Raw genomic sequence first — 19510 nt, 5'->3', positions numbered from 1 at the left:
AGGATGTGAAGGGCCCATTGGTTGAATTACTCTTTTCACTGTTCTTAAATCTGTTATTATTTTCCTGATTTCTTTTTTACAACTAACACAGGGGAATTCCATGGGCTGGTGGACTATTTTATATGTTGAGCCTCCAGCTGCTCTTGTGCCAGTTGTTCAAGTGCCTGCAACTTTTCTTTTGTTATGGGCCACTGCTCTTGCTGCACAGGCCTATCTGATAACCATTTTAGGGGCAAGGCTGTTGGTATATCAGCTGTGTGCCATTATATAAACTTGGAAACTCAGCCCCTGTGATGTTCTGTGTTTTTAACAGTGGTCACGGCTTGTGAGTGTTCTTGATTATACATATGAATACCTTTTCCAGAAACATCTATAATTCCACCCCTAATTTCATCATTCTCTCTCTCTGTGATTGCAGGAATATTAGAGTACCCCAGTATTGTAAAAGACCCTTTCCCCATAAATGTATAGGTACATCAGCCACATAAAGTCTCAATTGCCCTGTTTGTTCTTCTGGTCACACAGAGTTAATACATTGGATACTTTGTTTTATTCACGATACTTTACCAATTCCTATAAATTTTGTGTGAACCTTCTGAAGTGGCCAATCTGGATTCTAAGACTTTTGGCAAAGTATACTAATGTCAGCTTCTGTATCTACCAAACCTTCTATTTCAACACCATTCATTTGGGTCTCTGATCATTAACCACTGTTTTCCAGAACGCACATTTTCCAGTACTCACCAGAACCCCTGTTCTTTATACTGGAGTGGTCTTGCCCTTGTTGTAAGAAAACAGTAACAGCTGAGCAATTCTATCTCCTGCTTTAATTTGCATCTCCTTTTCATGATTTTAATTTCTTCCTTGTAATCCCCATCTATGATACCTGGATTCACAATAAATCTTTGAGAAGTTAATCCACTTCTTCCTAAGATTCCTGAAGGTAAAGGACCATAAACACTAGTGGTTAGCTTGTAACATTTAACTTTTGGGGATAGCGAAAGAAATGTATTTGTGGCCAGATCCAATGGTTCTCTGCCTGCGTGTTCCATTGCAGCCAGAAACTGCTTGTTCTCTTATATGAACATCACTTTCTCCAGCATCAAAGCACTTGCTATTTTGAGCTCTGGAGCGTCTAGCCTTACAATTTCTTTGGAAATGCCCAAATTAACTGCATTTAAAGCACCAGGCATTTTGATTCCTGAGACTTCTAGCTATGGCTTGTCCTACGATGTTGGCATGATGTATCTGAGAGCTAATACCAGTTATCTCTTTTATCCATTGGTCTATTGGGGGCTCCTTGTGCTTTTAGTGGTCTAATTGCTCTCTCACATTCAGTATTTAAATTTTCAAATGCCAAGACCTCTATCAACAACTGGTTTCAGGGTCAGATATGGCTCTATTTACAGTTGAATCCAATCTTTGTAAGAAATCAGTAAAGGCTTCTGCAGGGCCCTTTAGTAAATCACATGGGTTTCCCCCCCCCCCCCCAGCTCCTCAACTATATCCCAGACTTTTAAAGCTGCACCATGACATTGTTCAAGTATGACATCATCAGATTGGGTTTGCTCTTGTAGGTCAGCATAATGCCCTTCACCAACCTTTCACCAATGTTTCTCTTTAACAACATTTATCTCCTTTGCTATATTATGTTGCTCTATTTTTATGGCTACATGCCTCCACCATGACAAGTACTGTAGTTGTTGACCAACTTCTAGTACAGCTGACACCAATCTTCTGCAATCTTGGGGAATAACTCTACTCTGCACAGCCCAGTTACTTAGTATTTCTTTAATGAATGCAAACCATACAACAGCCTTTAAAAAAAGTTTTAGATCTAGTACTTCTATTGGATGACATGTCAATTCCTTATAAGCATGACCGCCATCATTAATTAGCAAGCATATACTGCACAAAAACTGGGAAGGCCGATGGTGCCTGTATAGCCCTAGACAAAACTTCTGGAGTCTCACTTGGCTCAGTACTAACTCCCTTTTCTGTAACAGCCTACTGATCTTCCGGGCCCCTTGCTCTGAGCCCCTGGGAGTGAAAGTTGGTGGAGCAGGGTGGGGCAGCAGTCTGCCTTCCAGCCTAGTTTGTTTCCCTCTTTCATCATTCGGGGAACTCCCTGGGTCCTACACCAAGCCTGAACACTGTTGTTCTCCTCCCACTGCCTCTTGTTGCTTTCCAAGAACCTTCAACCTCTGTCTGCAAACTCTCTAGCTGCATAGCCAACTTTGTGATCCTTTCTAACACAAAAGAGTTGGGTGAACCTTCTGAGTTTTCAGGTCTCCCCCCCACCAAATCTTTTTTCAAAATGGAATATATGAAGACTACAAAGCAAAAGCATAAAACCCCCTCCAGTTGCAAGGCACGAGAGAACCGAGTGATAGAAGTTGCTAATTTGACCACCTCCTTAAATAACATTGCTAGAGTTATTATTGGACCACCCAGACTGTCTCATGTAAGCCAACCTAGTAATCCTCCTTCATAAGTTATTTATGCCTTTGCTTTTCATTCATGTGTATGTGTCTGTGTGACTGTAGGCCATATGCATGCCTAGTGCCCACAGAGGCCAGGGAGTACTTCAGATGCCCTGGAGCTGGGGTTACAGGTGGTTGTGGGCAGCCATGTGGGTGCTGGGAAGCAAACTTGGGTCCTCTGCAAGAACAGCTAGCGATTCTTAGTTATTGAGCAGTTTCTCCAGTCCCAGTGCCCTTTTACTAAATAGTCATTTTATCAGTTATGTTCTGCAAAGGATCCTGAATAATATATATCCATACATGATTTTATGCATCTACATAAAATCTAGGACCCACAAATAATATAAAACATGTTACTGTTTATATTTGTCTAATTCACTTTTTATGATTATTTTAGGTTGTATACTTTTCCCTATAAACAATAAATTTTTTAAATAGCTGAATAAGATTCCATTGTACAGGTTGGTTCCATAACTTAGCTGTTGTGAATTGTGCTAGAGTAAACATTGATATTTGCCAGGCGTGTCTGTGATAGAGTGATTCTGAGTTTTCTTGATAAACACCCAGGAGTGGCACAGGTTATATAATAGGTCTCTCTCTCTCTCTCTCTCTCTCTCTCTCTCTCTCTCTCTCTCTCTCTCTCTCCCATTTTAGGAACCTCCGTATTGATTTCCATGGTTCTCAGATTTTTTCACATCCCACCATCATATATATATCCCTTTTCTCCTTATACATGTAGCATTTGCTGTTCTTCTCTTTTCTTTTTCTGACTTTGTGTTTCTCTGTCTCTGTCTATCTCTGTCTCTGTCTTTTTGTCTCTCTCTTTCTCTCTCTCATTATGTAGCCTTGGCTGATCCGGAACTCACTATGCAGACAAACCTGACCTTGAACTTACAGACCTCAGCCCTCTGCCCCAGGTATTGGAATTAAAGATGTGCACTACCTGAATTTGCACCTTTCTTTTCACTTTTTTCTTTCTTAAAGGTTTAGTTTCATTATATGTATGTGAGTTCCATTTGCTTGCATGCATGTGTACTGTGTGCATATCTGGTGCCCGCAGAGACAGAAGCGAGCAGTGGGTCCTCTGGAATTGGAATTCAGGATAGTTTTTAGTTGCCATATGGATGCTGGGAACTGAATCTGAGTCTTTTGCGAGTGCTCTTAGCCTCAGAACCACTCTCTAGCCACCTCTTCCTGTTCTTAACAGATATCTACAGAGCTTTTCACCCAAACACAAAAGATATACCTTTTTCTCAGCACCTCATGGAACCGTCTCCAAAACTGGCCATATAGTAGGTCACAAGGTAAGCCTAAATACATACAAGAAGATTGAAATAATACCCTGCATCCTATCAGAGCACCATGGACTAATGTTGGACCTCAACAATAACAGAAATAACAGAAAGCCTACATTCACTTGGAAACTGAACAACTCTCCACTGAATGATAATTAGGGCAGAGAAGAAATAAAGAAAGAAATTAGGGACTTCATAAACTTCAATGAAAATGAAGGTACAATATAGTCAAGTTTATGGGGCACAATGAAAGTAGTGCTAAGAAGAAAGTTCGTAGCACTAAGTGCTTTCATAAAGAGATTGGAAACATCTCATACAAGGAACTTAACATCACATCTAGAAGCTCTGGAAAAATGAAGCAGAAACACTGAAGGGAAGAAGATGGCTGAAAATAATCAGACTCAGGACTGAAATTAATAAATTAGAAACAAAGAGAACAATTCAAAGAATAAAAAAAAACCCAAAAGCTAGTTCTTTGAGAAAATCAACAAGATAGACAAACAGTTTGTCATACTAACTAAAAGGCAGAGAGACATTATCTAAATCAACAAAATTAAAGTGAAAAAGGTGATGTAGCAACAGACAGTGAGGAAATCTAAAGAATCATCAGGTCTTATTTCAAAAGCCTAATTGCCACAAAATTTGAAAACTAAATGAAATAGACAATATTCTGTGTATATTCCACTTACCAACATTGAATCAAGATCAGGTAAACAAATTAAATAATCCTATATCTCCTACGGAAATAGAAGCAGTCATCAAAATCTCCCAAACTAAAAAAAAAAAAAAAAAAAAAAAAAAAGAAGTCCAGGGCCAGATGGATTCAGCACAGAATTCTAACAGACCTTCAGAGAAGACCTAATACCAATATTCTACAAAGTATTCCACAAAATAGAAATGGAAGGGACATTACTAAACTCATTCTATGAGGCCACAGTCATCTTGATACCTGAACTACACAAAGAACCAACAAAGAGAATTTCAGACCAATTTCTCTTATGAACATTGATGCAAAAATAATAAAATACTGGCAAACTAAATCCAAGAACACATCAAAAATGTCATTCACTGTGACCAAGTAGGCTTCATCCTAGGCCTGCAAGGATAGTTCAATATATGGAAAGCCATCGTATAAACATACTGAAAGAAAAAAAACTACACGATCATTTTAGATGCTGAAAAAACACTTGACAGAATCCAACACCCAAGTGTGTTTAAAGTGTTGGAGACATCAGGGTTATAAGGCACATTTATAAGCATAATGGCTATATACAGCAAGCCAATAGGCAACATCATACAGCAAGCCAATAGGCAACATCAAATTAAATGGGGAGAAACTCTAAGAAACTGAACTAAAACCAGGGTCTGGACAAGCCTGCCCACTGTCTGCATTATCTCTCCAATATAGTACTTGAAGTTCTAGCTAGAGCAATAAGGCAACACAAGTAGAATGAGGGAATCCACATAGAAATTGAGGAAGTCAAAGTACTGCTATTCATAGATGATATGATATTGTATATAAATGACTCTGAAAATTCCATCACAGAATCCCTATAGCTGATAAACACCTTCAGCAAAGATGCTGGATATAAGGTTAATTAAAAAACCAGTAGTTTGCTCTTCCTGGGGCGGTGCTTAGAGGCACTCAAAATGGTCCAGCGTTTCACATACCGTCGTAGGCTCTCCTACAGTACAGCCTCTAACAAAACTAGGCTGTCTCAAACCCCTGGCAACAGGATTGTTTACCTGTACACCAGAAAGTGTGGCAGAGCACTTAAGTCTGCATGTGGTGCATGCCCAGGCAGACTGTGAGGGGTTCGTGCTGTGAGGCCTAAAGCCCTGATGAGACTGTCCAAGACAAAGAAGCACATCAGCAGGGCCTAGGGTGGCTCCATGTGTGCCAAGTGTGTCAAAGACAGGATCAAGTGGGCTTTGCTTATTGAGGAGCAGAAAATCGTTGTGAAAATGTTGAAGGCACAAGCACAGAGTCAGAAAGCAAAATAAATATGTAGCTTTTTTAACTAATGAAAGTCAAGGCTTGGTCTATAAAAAACAAACAAACAAACAAACAAACAAACAAACAAACAAAAAGCCAGTAGACCTCTTGTATACAAATGACAAATGGGCTGGGTGAGAAATTACGGAAACTATATCCTCCACAATAGCCACACATAATATAAAGTATCTTGGTGTAGCTCTAACCAAGCAAGTAAAAGACTTGTATGAAAAAACCTTCAAGTCTCTGAAGAGGGAAATTGAAGAAGATACCAGAAGTTGGAAACATCTCCCATGTTCGTGGGTTGGGAGGATCAAATTTTAAAAAATGGTCATCTTACCAAGAGCAATCTATAGATTCAATGCAATTTCCATCAAGATTCCAACACAATTCTTTACAGACCTTGAAAGATCAATTCTCAACTTCATACGGGAAAACAGAAAGGCCAGAATAGCTGAAAAAATCTTGTACAATAAAAGATTTTCCAGAGGAATCTCCATCTCTGGTCTCAAGCTGTACTATAGAGTAATAGTAATAAAAATGGGATGGGCTAGATGGTCAATGGAATTAAATCAAAGACTCAGAAATAAACACACCTATAGACACTTGGTTTTTGACAAAGACACCTTATCCATACAATGCAAAAAAAAAAAAAAAAAAGATAGCATCTTCAACAAATGCTGCTGGTCTAACCAGATGTCCACATGTAGAAAAATGCAAGAAAGACAAAACCACCCACATTTATCACCCTGCATAAAACACAAGTCCAAGTGGTTTAAACATCTCAACATAAAATCAGTCACATTAAATCTCTTAGAAGAAAAACGGGAAAGAGCCTTGAACTCATTAGCAAAGAGGACAAATTTCTGAAGAGAACACCAACAGCTCAGGCTCTAAGATCAATCAATAAATGAGACCTCACAAAACTGAAAAGCTTCTATAATGTATAGGACAAAGTCAACAGAACAAAACGGGCTGGTAAAAGAGCTTCACCCACCCTACATTTGACAAAGGGCTAATATCTAAAATATATAAAGAACTCAGGAAATTAAACACCACCAACCCAAATAATTCAATTAAAAATGTGGTACAGAGCTAAACATAGAATTCTCAACAGAGAAGAAATCTGGGACATTATGAAAAGACCAAACCTAAGAATCATAGGGATAGAAGAAAAAGAAGACTCCCAGTTGCATGGCCCAGAAAATATTTTCAAGAAAACAATAGAAGAAAACTTCCCTAACCCAAAGAAAGAAATGACCATAAATATATAAGAAGCTTACAGAACTTGGACCAGAGAAGGAAATCCTCCCACCATATAATAATCAAAATACTAAAGGTATAGAACAAAGAAAGAATATTAAAAGCTGCAAGAGAAAAAGGCCAAGTCACATTTAAAGGCAAACCTATCAGAATCACACCTGACTTCTCAACAGAGACTATGAAATCCAGTAGGGTCTGGATAGATGTCATGCAGACATTCAGACAACAGATGCCGACCCAGACTACTATACCCAGCAAAACTTTCAATCACCATAGATGGCGAGAACAAGATGTTCCATGACAGAACCAAGTTTAATCAGTACCTAGCCACAAATCCAGCCCTACAGAAGATACTAGGAGGAAATACAGAGGAAAACAAAAGCAATAAATAACTACACACCCACAAAGCCAAAACAAAGGAAGTATTCTCTCTCTCTCTCTCTCTCTCTCTCTCTCTCTCTCTCTCTCTCTCTCTCTCTCTCTCTCCACTACCAACATTAAAAAAAATAGGAATCCACAACTACTGGTCATTAATATCTCTCAGCATCAGTAGCCTCGACTCCCCAATAAAAAGACACAGACTAACAGAATGGATGTGAAAACAGGATCCATCATTCTGCTGCATACAAGAAACACACCTCAGCAATAAAGATAAATATTACCTTCGAGCAAAGGGCTGGAAAATGGTGTTCCAAGCAAATGGACCCAAGAAGCAAGCTGGCGTAGCCATTCTAGTATCTAATAAAACAGACTTTCAACCAAAACTAATCAAAAGAGATGAGGAAGGACACTTCAAACTCACCAAAGGAAAAATACACCAAGAGGACTTCTCAAATTTGAAAACCCATGCCCCAAATACAGGAACACCCACATTCATAAAGGAGACATTGCTAAAGCTTAAATCACACATCAAACCCCACACATTAATAGTGGGAGACTTCAACACCCCACTCTCCCCAATAGATAGATTATCAAGACAGAAGCTAAATGGAGAAATAATGAAACTAATAGACATCATGAATCAAATGGACCTAACCAATATCTATAGAACATTCCACCCAAACACAAAAGAATATACATTCTTCTCAGCACCTCACAGAACCTTCTCCAAAATTGACCATATACTTGGTCACAAAGCAGACCTCAACAGATACAAGAAGATTGAAATAACCTCTTGCATCCTATCAGACCACCATGGATTTAAGCTGGAACTCAACAACTATAGAAAGAACAGAAAACCATCAAGCTCATGGAAACTGAACAACCCCTTATTCAATGACCACTGGGTAAAGGAAATAAAAAAAATTAAAACTTCCTAGAATCCAATGATAATGAAAGCACAACATACCCAAATTTATGGGACACAATGAAAGTAGTGCTAAGAGGAAAGTTCATAGCACTAGGTGCCTTTATAAAGAATTGGAGAGATCCCATACTAGCAACTTAATAGCACACCTGAAAGCTCTAGAACAAATAGAGGCAGACACACCAAAGAGGAGTAGATGGCTGGAAATAATCAAACTCAGGGCGGAAATCAATAAATTAGAAACAAGGAAAACAATTCAAAGAATAAGTGAAACCAAGACCTGGTTCTTTGAGAAAATCAACAAGATAGACAAACCCTTAGCCAAACTAACCAAAAGGCAGAAGGAGAGTATTCAAATCAACAAAATCAGAAATGAAAAGGGATATATAATGACAAATACTGAGGTAATCCAAAGAATCACTAGGTCTTACTTCAAAGGCCTATATTCCAAAAAATTTGAAGATCTAAATGGAATGAACAATTTTCTTGATAGATGCCAACTACCAAAATTGAATCAAAATTAGGCAAACAAATTAAATAGCCCTATATCTCCTATGGAAATAGAAACAGTCATCAAAAGTCTCTCATTAAAACAAACAAACAAACAAACTCATGGCCAGATGGATTCAGCACAGGATTCTAACAGACCTTCAAAGAAGAACTAATACCAGTTCTCTTGAAAATATTTTACAAAATAGAATCAGAAGAAACATTACCAAATGTGAAGAAATGCCCTGAGTGGGTGTAGCAGTTGCCAATAAAGAGCTGTTTGGCCAATCAGCTGAGAAGAAGGCCAGGAAGCAGAAGAGAGGAGTTTTTTTTTGGTGGGGGGAGCACAAGGAGGATGGCAGAGCAGGTGGCTGCAAAAAGAGACTGAGGGAAGAGAATCCACCCTGAGATTCATCAGACTGGCAAGATACTGGTTTACATGTGGGTTTAAAGGATATTAGAATTAGAGTAGCTCAGATCCTGCCCAGCATAGTGCTTGCAGCTTAAAAATAAACCATAGGCTCTGTGTCTGTCCTTTGGGAACTAGTTGGTTAAAGAAAACTACTGACATAGTAATTTATTGTGTTGACTAATGGAGGAAGAATAAAAGGTACACCAACAACCAAACTCATTCTACGAGGCCAGAGTCACCTTGATACCTAAGGCATACAAAAACCCAACAAAGAAAGAGAATTTCAGACTAATTTCTCCTATGAACATAGATGCAAAAATACTCAATAAAATACTGGCAAACCGAATCCAAGAAAGCATCAAAAATATCATTCACCATGACTAAGTAGGCTTCATAACAGTCATGCAGGGGTGGTTCAATATACTGAATTCCATCAATGGAATACATCATATAAACAAACTGAAAGAAAAAAAACCCCACATGATCATCTCCTTAGATAACAAAATCCAACACCCATTCATGTTTAAAGTCTTGGAGAAACCAGGGATACAAGGCACATACCTAAACATAATAAAGGCAATACACAGCAAGCCAAGTGACAACATCAAACTAAATGGAGAGAAACTTAAATCTATTCCACTGAAGTCAGGGATAAGACAAGGCTGTCCACTATCTTCATATCTCTTCAATATAGTACTTAAAGTCCTAGATAGAGCAATAAGACAACTAAAGGAAATCAAGGGGATACAAATTGGAAAGGAGTCAAATTATCACTATTTGAGGATGATATGATAGTATATATATATAAGTGACCCTAAAAATTCTACCAAGGAACTCCTACAGTTGATAAACACTTCAGCAAATTGGATGGATACAAAATCAACTAAAAAAATCACCAGTCCTCCTATATACAAGTGACAAACAGGCTGAGAAAGAAATTAGAGAAACTACACACTTCACGATAGCCACAAATAATATAAAGTATCTTGGTGTTACTCTAACCAAGCAAATGAAAGATTTGTATGAAAAAAACCTTCAAGTCTCTGAAGAAAGAAATTGAAGAAGACATCAGAAGTTGGAAAGATCTCCCATACTCACGGATTGTCAGGATCAGCGTAGTAAAAATGGCCATCTTACCTAAAGCAATCTACAAATTCAAATGCAATTCCTGTCAAAATCCCTACACAATTTTTTTACAGACCTTGAAAGATCAATTATCAACTTTATATGGAAACCCTCAAAACCCAGAATAGCTAAAACAATCCTGTACAATAAAAGATCTTCTGGAGGAATCTCCATCCCAGATCTCAAGCTTTACTATAGATCAACAGTAATAAAGACAGCAGAGTACTGGCATAGAAATAGGCTGCTTGATCAGTAGAATCGAAGACCCAGAAATAAACCCACATTTCTACGGACACTTGATTTTTGACAAAGAAGCCTTATCTATATAATGGAAAAAAGATAGCATCTTCAAAAAATGGTGGTGGTCTAACTGGTTGGCTACATGTAGAGAAATGCAAATAGATTCATATTTACCACCCTGCACAAAACTAAAATCCAAAAGGATTAAACACCTCAACATAAAACCAGCAAATGAAATCTGTTAGAAGGAAAAGTGGGAAAGAACCTAGAACTCATTGGCACAGGAGACAACTTCCTGAAGAGAACACCAGTAGCTCAGGCTCTAAGATCAACAATTAATGAATGGGACATCATGAAACTGAAAATATTCTGTAAGGCAGAGAACACTGTCAACAGAACAGAGCGACAGCCGACAGCCGACAGACTGGGAAAAGATCTTTGCCAATCTTACATCTGACTAAGGGCTAATATCCAAAATGTATAAAGAACTCAAGAAACTAAATACCATCAAACCAAATAACCCAATTAAAAAATGGGGGACAGAACTAAACAGAGAATTCTCAACAGAGGAATATCGAATGGCTGAGAAACACTTAAAGAAATGCTCAACATCCCTAGTCATCAGGGAAATGCAAATCATAAAAGTTCTGAGATTCCATCTTACACCTATCAGAATGCCTAAGATAAAATATTCAAGTGACAGCACATGCTGGCGAGGATGTGGAGAAAGGGGAACATTCCTTCATTGCTGGTGGGAGTACAAACTTCTACAACCACCTTGGAAATCAATATGGCACTTTCTCAGAAAATTGAGAGTAGCGCTGCCTAAAGACCCTGCTATTCTACTCCTGGGCGTATATCCAAAAGATGCTCCACAATACAATAAGGACATTTACTCAACTATATTCATAGCAACTTTATTAATAATAGCCAGAATCGGGCTGGAGAGATGGCTCAGTGGTTAAGAGCACTGACTGCTCTTGCAGAGGTCCTGAGTTCAATTCCCAGCACCACATGGTGGCTCCCAACCATCTAGAATGTGATCGGATGCATACTGTATACATAATAAATAAAATTAAAAAAAAATAGCCAGAATCTGGACACAACCTAGATGTCCCTCAACTGAAGAATGGATAGAGAAACTCTGGGACCTTTACACAATGGAATACTATCCAGCTATTAAAAGCAAGGGAATCTTGAAAAATTCAGGCAAGAGGATGGAACTAGAAACAATCATCCTGAATGTGGTAACTCAGACTCAGAAAGATATGCATGGTATACACTCACTTATAAGTGGATATTGGCCCAACATAGATGTCCTCTGAGAGATTCCACCCAGTGAGGCGATGTGACAGATGCAGGGACTTGCAGCAGGACTCAGGGAGAAGAGCAAATAGTATGCAAGAGTTGAGGGGTGGAGGGTCTGCGAGGGAGCAGGAGCCCCACAGGGAGACCATCAGGGCCTATAGATCTGGACAAAGGGAGCGGGGCTGCACGGTCTGATCACCAACCAAGGATAGCTAATGAGAGAACCAAGACCCTTTGCTCAGATGTGTTGATAGACTGCCAATTCTCCACGGGGAGGCACGTGGGGGTTGGGATGGGGGTGGAGGTGGGGGGACCTCTGTTGAACTTCTGATACGCCCTTGGGCACCCACAATTTGGTCTCTCCCTTTAGGCAAATGGCCTGGCAGGCACACAGAGGAAGAGGATGCAGGCTATCCTCATGAGACATAATAGACTGTTGCCAGACATTTGAGGCGGGAGGCCCTCCCTGTTGGAAGTCTGGGGGAGGGGAATGGTTGGAGTAGAAAGGGAGGGTAGGAGGGAGGGGATGACAGTTGGAATATAGCGTGCATAGGTTATAATAAATAAAATATGCATTTGAAAGAAAAAGGTAAAAATGAAACAGACTCCTAGCTCAAGTCAGTCTATACTTATATGAATTCAAACTGCAGAACAAGCAGGTAACTTTTTTTTTTTTAAATTAAAAAAAAAATTTTTTTTTTTTGTTTTTTCAGGACCAGGTTTCTCTATGTTATGTGGGCTGTTCTGGATTCGCTCTGTAGACCAGGCTGGCCTCCAATTTATAGTGATTTGCCTGCGTCTGCCTCCCAAGTGCTGGGATTAAAGGTGTGCACCACCACTCCCAGCTTCAAGCAGGTAATTTATATTGCTAATCCCATTACATGGGAATAGCTCTGAGACTGTCTGAGACATGAATGTTTACGCATAGACAATGTTTCTTGTTGATTAAAAATTCCCTGTGTCTTATTTTTAGATGCCATTCTTCACATGGTATGAATGAAGATATCTTTCTTCTGCTCATACAAAGAGCTGAGAACCAGCCTTAATTGTTCTGTGCATCCTGCACACCTCATACATTTATAATATTAGGACTGTAGAATGCTTGTGAGAAACTATATGTTTTCAGAACAAAAGGACTGGGCACTGATAGCCATGGTTACACAAAGAAACCCTATCTCAAAAAAACCAAAACCAACCAAATGAATGAAAGAAAAAAAAATTAACTCAATTAAAGAATGGAATGCAGAACTAAACAGAAAGGTGTCAAAAGCTAAAACACAAACTGAGAAACACTTAAAGGAATAGATAATGTCCTTCGTCATCAGGGAAATGCAAATTAAAATTGCTTTGAGATTTCGTCTTACACCTCTCAGAAGGGCTAAGATCAATAAAAACAATTGGCAGCTCATGCTGAGGAGGATAAAGGGTACAATCATTCATTGCTGATGAGATGAGGGGAACACTCACTCATTGCTAGAGGGACTACAAATTTGTGCAGTGACTATGGAAACCAATGTGGTGGTTCCTCAGGAAGCTGGGAATAGATCTACCTCAAGATCTCACTATAACACTTTTGGACATATGCCCAAACGATATCACACTGCAGACACACGTGCTCATCCACGTTCATTAGCACTCTATTCATAATAGCATTTGGAAACAGCCTAGATGTCCATCAATCGATGAATGTATAAAGAAAATGTGACACATTTACACAACAGAATATTACTTAGCCTTAAAAAAAAAAACCAGTCAAGAAACTCTTAGGTAGATGGAACTAGAAAAAATTCACCCTGAGTGAGATAACCAAAATGCCAAAAGGCAAATATGGTATGTATTTACTCATAGGTGGATGCTATCTGTTAAGTCTTTGATAAACAGGCTACAGTCCATATGAGTGCAGAGGCTAGAAATGGAGTAAGGGGAGAGGGAAGGGTTTCCTGAGCAGGGAAGTGGAATATAGTTATGAAGAGACAGATGTGGGACTGGAGTAGGAGAAAATGTGGAGAGCGGAAGCCATGGAGGGATAAGGGAGGGACAACTGCCACTAAGAGCCATTTGAGGGGTCATCTGGGAACCTACTTCTAGAAGCTTCTTAAAATGTATACATATAGGAAAGAAATCTAAATGGAGTCACCCAATAACAAGGGAGACAATGCCCCAACTAGACATCTTATGTCACCAATACGTGGAATGGGTCCTGGTGTACAGAGTTCCAGGACAGTCAGAAACCCTGACGAGACAGAGAAACCCTGTCTTGAAAAACAAACGAAAAATTCGAACGTCTTTAAGAAACCCAGAGTCTCTTTCATAATTCAAAATCTCTCTTAACACTCCAAAGTCTCTTTAAAGTTACAAAGTTTGTCTAAAATATCCAAGGACTCTTAAATTGCAGTTTCTCTAAGGTATCTAAGGTTTCATAACTGTAGGCTTCTGTATAATTTAAAAATAAATTACATTTTTTCAATTAAAAAAAAAAAAAGCAGTAGCCAGAGAGGTGGGAGGTGCACAGGCCATCAGGCAGGTGCAGAGAGAGGGAGTGGCTCTTCATCAAGGAGCTGGTTGTCCTAGGGACAGGCACTCTTTGGTCCTGAGGACAGTGGGGGTAAGTAAGGCTGTCAGTCCGCAGTTCAGAGGCAGCAGAGCAAACAGAGCAACGGTTTCCGTGATGTCTGGCGCCACCCAGAGGACAGAGGGAGATTTTCCTCTGAGATGCTAAAGGCTCCCTTAGGTTTCTAGACACAAGGGAAAATCAGCGCTGAGAAAATCAGAGGTGAAAGGAGCCCTCCAGGTTGCGAGACAGTGGGCTCTGGAGACAGCTTTCCTGTGGGAGAGATGTGCGGGGCTCTTCCTCTATCCCCTGGCCTTCAGTACCAGGAGGGACGGAGCCTCACCGTGAAGGGAACAGTCCACCTGGGTGACACTGCTCTGCCTCTTGCGAACATGGAAGCACAGGATGCCAGGCACAGGGGGTCGGGGGAGTGGGGGGAGGGGGGGAGGCAGGAAGTGCGGTCTGAGTTCCTGCAGCCTGTGCCTGAAGCCACCTTGAGGTTTGGGTGGCTCTGTAGCAAGGGTGTGTGTGTATGTGTGTGTGTGTGTGTGTGTGTGTGTGTGTGTGTGTGTGTGTGTGTGTGTGTGAACCCAGAGGGCTGGTCATTCTCTGACTAGTTCCAGGGAAGTTTTCTTTTGGGAGCAAAGGACGTGCCAAGCTCCAGAGCCATCACATCAGATAGATGATGACTTTGTGGTATTTTAGCCCACTGAGAATTTGAGCATTGAGTACTGTAAAACCCTCGGGGAGAAAAAAGTGTTTTAAAATGTATAATGAAATCATAAGACATTACTCAGGGGCACTAAGGAAGGTTGTGAATAAATAATTGTTTATGAATTAAAGAAGAGAGAGAAATATAGGCAGGCGGGAGAGACGACGGGATATACAGGGAAGGTGAAGAAAGACAGACAGACAGACACACGAAGAGAATATGAGAACGCGGATGTGAATACGAATATGCTCAGTGGGTGTATAGCACCAACTCAGTTAAAAAAAAAAGATCCATCTAGGTATAGAGCTGCATGTTTTTAATTCTAGCATTCAAGGGGCAGAAGCAGGTAGAGCTCTGTCAGTTCAAGGCTAGCTTGATCTACATACTGAGTTCATGGCCAGCCAGGAGTACATTCTGAGACCCTGTCACAAACAAACAAACAAAATCTGCTTCACAACCCAAAGGTATTTTAGACACCGATAGCTTAGTCAATCTCAAACCTTTCAAAGCTTCGCCAGTGAAGCCAGTGTCCAGGAATAGAGATCCGACTGAATGAGACACATCAGACCATGTGAACTAAATCATTTGTTCACTCCTTTATTTGGGTGCTGGGGATGGAACTCAGAGTGCCACGCAAGCCAGGGAAGCCATGTATCATTGAGCCACGCCCCATCTCTGCCTGTGTGGGACTCTACAGAGGGGATTTGTGGGCTGGGAAGAGCAGAGGAAGAGGGAAGAGCTGCAGGGGAGGGTGGGTCAGAGATTCTCCCAGGATCTCAGAGTGCTGGGAACAGGGACACTGGGGACCAACGAGGTGGTTGGAGCTGGAGCAGAGCGCCCCCAAGCGGTTCGCATGACTAGGGGGAGCACAGACGCTCAGTGAGCAGGGCAGGGTGCCGAGGGCTGCTCACAGATCCAGAAGTTGTTTGCGGTGCATTTTTTGTCATTCCATTTATCTTCTGTCATTTCCACACAGTCCTCATCCCCTGCATTGTCGGGCTGCTCCTCTTTCCAGAAGCTGAAAACATTACTAGTTATCAGAAACAGCCATCCTAGCCAGCACCACTCCCTCGCCATTCCCTGCACAGGCAGCGGGCCTTGGGCTTTCCTGGACAATGCCTGAGGACCAAGGCGGCGGAGAGGAGTCCCGGGCAGGGCTTAGCAAAATGTGCGTTCTCATTTGCTCACCTCCTCATCTCCATGAGAATCATCCCAACAAAGTGAAAGCGCAGATTCTGGGGACTTTGGCTTAGACTCAAAGGACAGAATACCCAGGGCTGTGGAGTCCTGCACTTGAAATGTCTCTGGTGCTTTCCAACACCAAAGGCTGTGTTTACAGCGAGGACCAGCCCCCTGCCCGCTGCCTCTGGGCTATGGATTCTGAGTGGTCACCTGAGTTTGAGTGGGGTGTCATCCACCCACTGCCAGGAGCCTTCACGTCTGTGATCACTGAGGCCGATCCAGGTGAGTTCATTCTTTCTGCTGTGCCAGTATTTGAGGAATAGCTGAATGGAGGTGGGACAGGGGGACAGAGTCAGCAGGAAACCTCCATCGCCCCCCGAATTCCCACTCTCCCTGCCTCCCATGCAGGATCTTTCTACACTCAAGCCTAGTGCTGTTAGTCTAGTTTTGTGACATATGAACACACGCCATGGGTGTGGGTGAGTGCACACATGTGGAAGCATGTTCACTTATATCTCAGCTCACAGGTATGTTCCAAGAGAGTTACACAATGTCTCAAAGCTTCTCTGACTCCCTTCAGACCTACCCACCTTTCATGTGCTCTTCCCCTATAGAACCTCTCCGCTCCACCATGCTGCCTCCTACAGGAAGCCCCCTTTGACTACACCTCCTCCACATCCCACAGCCTCCCAAATGGAACCCAATACCTAGGACATAGTAAGGAGGTAGGGTTCTTGTGGCTCCACTCACCTGCTCTGCAACACTGTCGACAATTACCAGGTGGGCCCCAAGATCTTGGCAGGAGGAGGCGGAGACTTCCCAGCTGCCCAGGGTCCTGGAGAAGAGGTAGCAGCTTCCCTGGAAGTGCTCCCAGTCCCAGGGACAGGGCCGGCACAGGGCAGCTGCAGAGCAAGCAGTGCCAGGGAGCACATGACTCAGTGCCTGGGTTTGTCCTTTGCTTGGACCTTAGAGGCTGGGGCTGTGCTCCTGTTTCATCTACCAACTCAGTACTCTCAAAATCCAGACCACAGCCCCTGTGCTCACACTGCCTGCCTCACTGGAATCTTCAGAAGGTGGAAGCCAACCCCTCTGATGACCCTGCAGTTCCCTCTTAACTCAGGCAGCTCCCTCTTACGCTCACCCAGTGAGGCATTGATCCGAGTCAGCTGCTGTTGGATCTGCTCCAAGCCAGAGTATGTCTGTTCCTGAGGAGCAGCAACTACAAGAAGAGGTTTTGCAAAAATTGAGCACCAACTGTACGCCTGGTGTAGAGCTCGACCCACGAGATCACAATTGACCCAAGGAACCCATTTCACAGACTAGAACACCGAGTCTCAGACTCTGGTAGGCCCAACACTGCCAACTCAGAAGACCTCAGACAGGTCCATGGCCTCTCCCATCCTTCCAGGCACCCAGCATGCCCGTGCCCATGCGTTCCCACCTCACACAGCCTCAGAGACCTCTCCCACTCCAAGACCCAGTTACCCCTCACCCAAGCTGGAGCTCCCCTGATGATCCTGGGCCTGTCTCTGTGGGTGTCCACGAATCCTGGAAACTGCCAGAGAGAAGAGCATCACCCATACCCTCTGATGAGCATTGGTGGTACCTACCTGGTTGTATCAAGTACAGCTGCAAGGGGAAGATGGGCCCTATTTCAGAGGGGGACACTCAGCTGCCCAGGGTCACAGATGAAATGAGGGATGTGTAGCTTAGATGTCCCAGCTGTGGTGAATTTGGAGGCGAGGCAAGGATTATCCCAGAGGGAGAACCTAAGAGCTCACCTAGTCTCTTATGCTAGAGTTCTTGCTTAACAAGTGTAACAACAACAACCACCACCACCACCACCAAACAAAACAAAAACAGACACCAACCCCCCCCACAACAAACAAATAAACAAGCAACCCAAAAGGATTCTGTTCCCCCTTTCCAGCCCTGCCATGACCGACCTTGAACCAGAGTGGCCAACATGAGTATAAAGAGACCCAAAGAGATGAGAAACAGCAGGAGCCAGGGTACCCGGACCAGACGTCCTGCAGCATGGGGAGATGGGCAGAAATGAGGTCCCAGGGGGACAGATCCTGTCCTGCTGTGTTCATTCTGTAGAGGATCCTCACACCTCTGTCCCTCAATCACCCTGGTACCTGGCAAGCTCTTGGTGCTGCAAAGGAGACCCTCAGGGTACTTCTCAGCAAATCCCTGGTCTCCGAGTGTGTCCTCTTCATCTGAATGGGACAGAAGACAAGTAGTTGACCTCCAAAGCACCATCACCACCTTTCTCCCCGCAAAGCTGGCCAGGCCCAGATAACCCTGGATGCGGGACCCTGAAAGCACCCAGAGTGTGCCCAGCCTCACGATGGTTCTTTGGCTGCCGGAGCTCCGGTTCTTCTCCCATCTTCTGCTTCTCTTGACTCACCCGTCTCTACCTCCTCTCTACTCTGGGATTTATATGACCCTCTGCAACTCCCCCTGTGAGGTCCATTCTCTGACTCAGGAAGAAAAAAAGGGAACAGGATGGGGGCACCCTCACACCGGAAAAGTGTGGGGAGAGAGGCATTGCTTGACAAAGCTAAGAAGGTGCCAGTCTGGGCCACGAGTTATGTGTGTGTGTGTGTGTGTGTGTGTGTGTGTGTGTGTGTGTGTGTGTATAAAATTTTATTTTATTAATTTATTTATATTACATCTCAATGGTTATCCCCTCCCTGATATCCTCCCATTTCTCCCTCCCTCCCATTTTCCCCTATTCCCCTCCCCTATGACTGTGACTGAGGGGGACTTCCTCCCCCTGTATATGCTCATAGAGTATCAAGTGATGTCAATGTTCTTGTTCAATGCACATCCCGTTGTGGGCTTTAGTTTTCTCAGCTGTGCAATGGAGCTGTGGTGAGGGGCGGCTGTGGATATGATTCAGATTTTAGAGTGCTTGACCAGCATTCATGAGGCTTTGGGTTCAATCCCAAGCACTCTAGAAGCTGGGTGTGGTAGTGTGTAACTCTCATCCCAGAAAGTGTGAAAGAGAGACAGAAGGATCAAAATTGTAAGGTCACCATTGGCTACACAGCAAGTTAAGAAAGTTAGAGGCTGCGAGGAGGAGATGAAAAAGTCGAGGAAGATGAAGAGGAGAAGGAGAGAGAATAATAAAAATAAGTGT

At 42.3% G+C, this 19510-nt stretch overlaps 1 protein-coding gene and 1 pseudogene across 3 annotated transcripts; one reads left to right on the top strand and one right to left on the bottom strand.

Moving 5' to 3' along the window:
- The first annotated feature begins 5410 nt into the window (after window positions 1-5410).
- Window positions 5411-5789, top strand: LOC311586700 (large ribosomal subunit protein eL34-like; annotated as a pseudogene). Its single transcript has one exon. The product of its transcript is annotated as a large ribosomal subunit protein eL34-like (transcript).
- Window positions 5790-15608: 9819 nt separating this feature from the next.
- LOC311585775 (CD209 antigen-like protein C) lies at window positions 15609-18780 on the bottom strand. 2 transcript variants are annotated; one of them, XM_084761326.1, is made up of 8 exons: window positions 18715-18780; window positions 18504-18584; window positions 18309-18392; window positions 17855-17917; window positions 17504-17581; window positions 17113-17264; window positions 16573-16685; window positions 15609-16198 (listed from the first exon to the last, which is right to left on the bottom strand). In XM_084761326.1, exons 1-8 carry the CDS (start codon window positions 18752-18754, stop codon window positions 16057-16059), a joined length of 753 nt encoding a protein of 250 aa, XP_084617452.1. In that variant the 5' UTR covers window positions 18755-18780; the 3' UTR covers window positions 15609-16056. The 2 variants fall into 2 exon arrangements, with proteins under 2 accessions (XP_084617452.1, XP_084617453.1); XM_084761327.1 differs by lacking the exon at window positions 18309-18392.
- Window positions 18781-19510: the final 730 nt, after the last annotated feature.

The sequence above is a fragment of the Acomys minous genome, assembly GCF_964271855.1.
Source record: "Acomys minous genome assembly, chromosome: 16".
Classification (NCBI taxonomy): domain Eukaryota; kingdom Metazoa; phylum Chordata; class Mammalia; order Rodentia; family Muridae; genus Acomys; species Acomys minous.
Note: the sequence above shows the minus strand (reverse complement) of the source record. Positions and strands in the feature narration are given on the sequence as shown.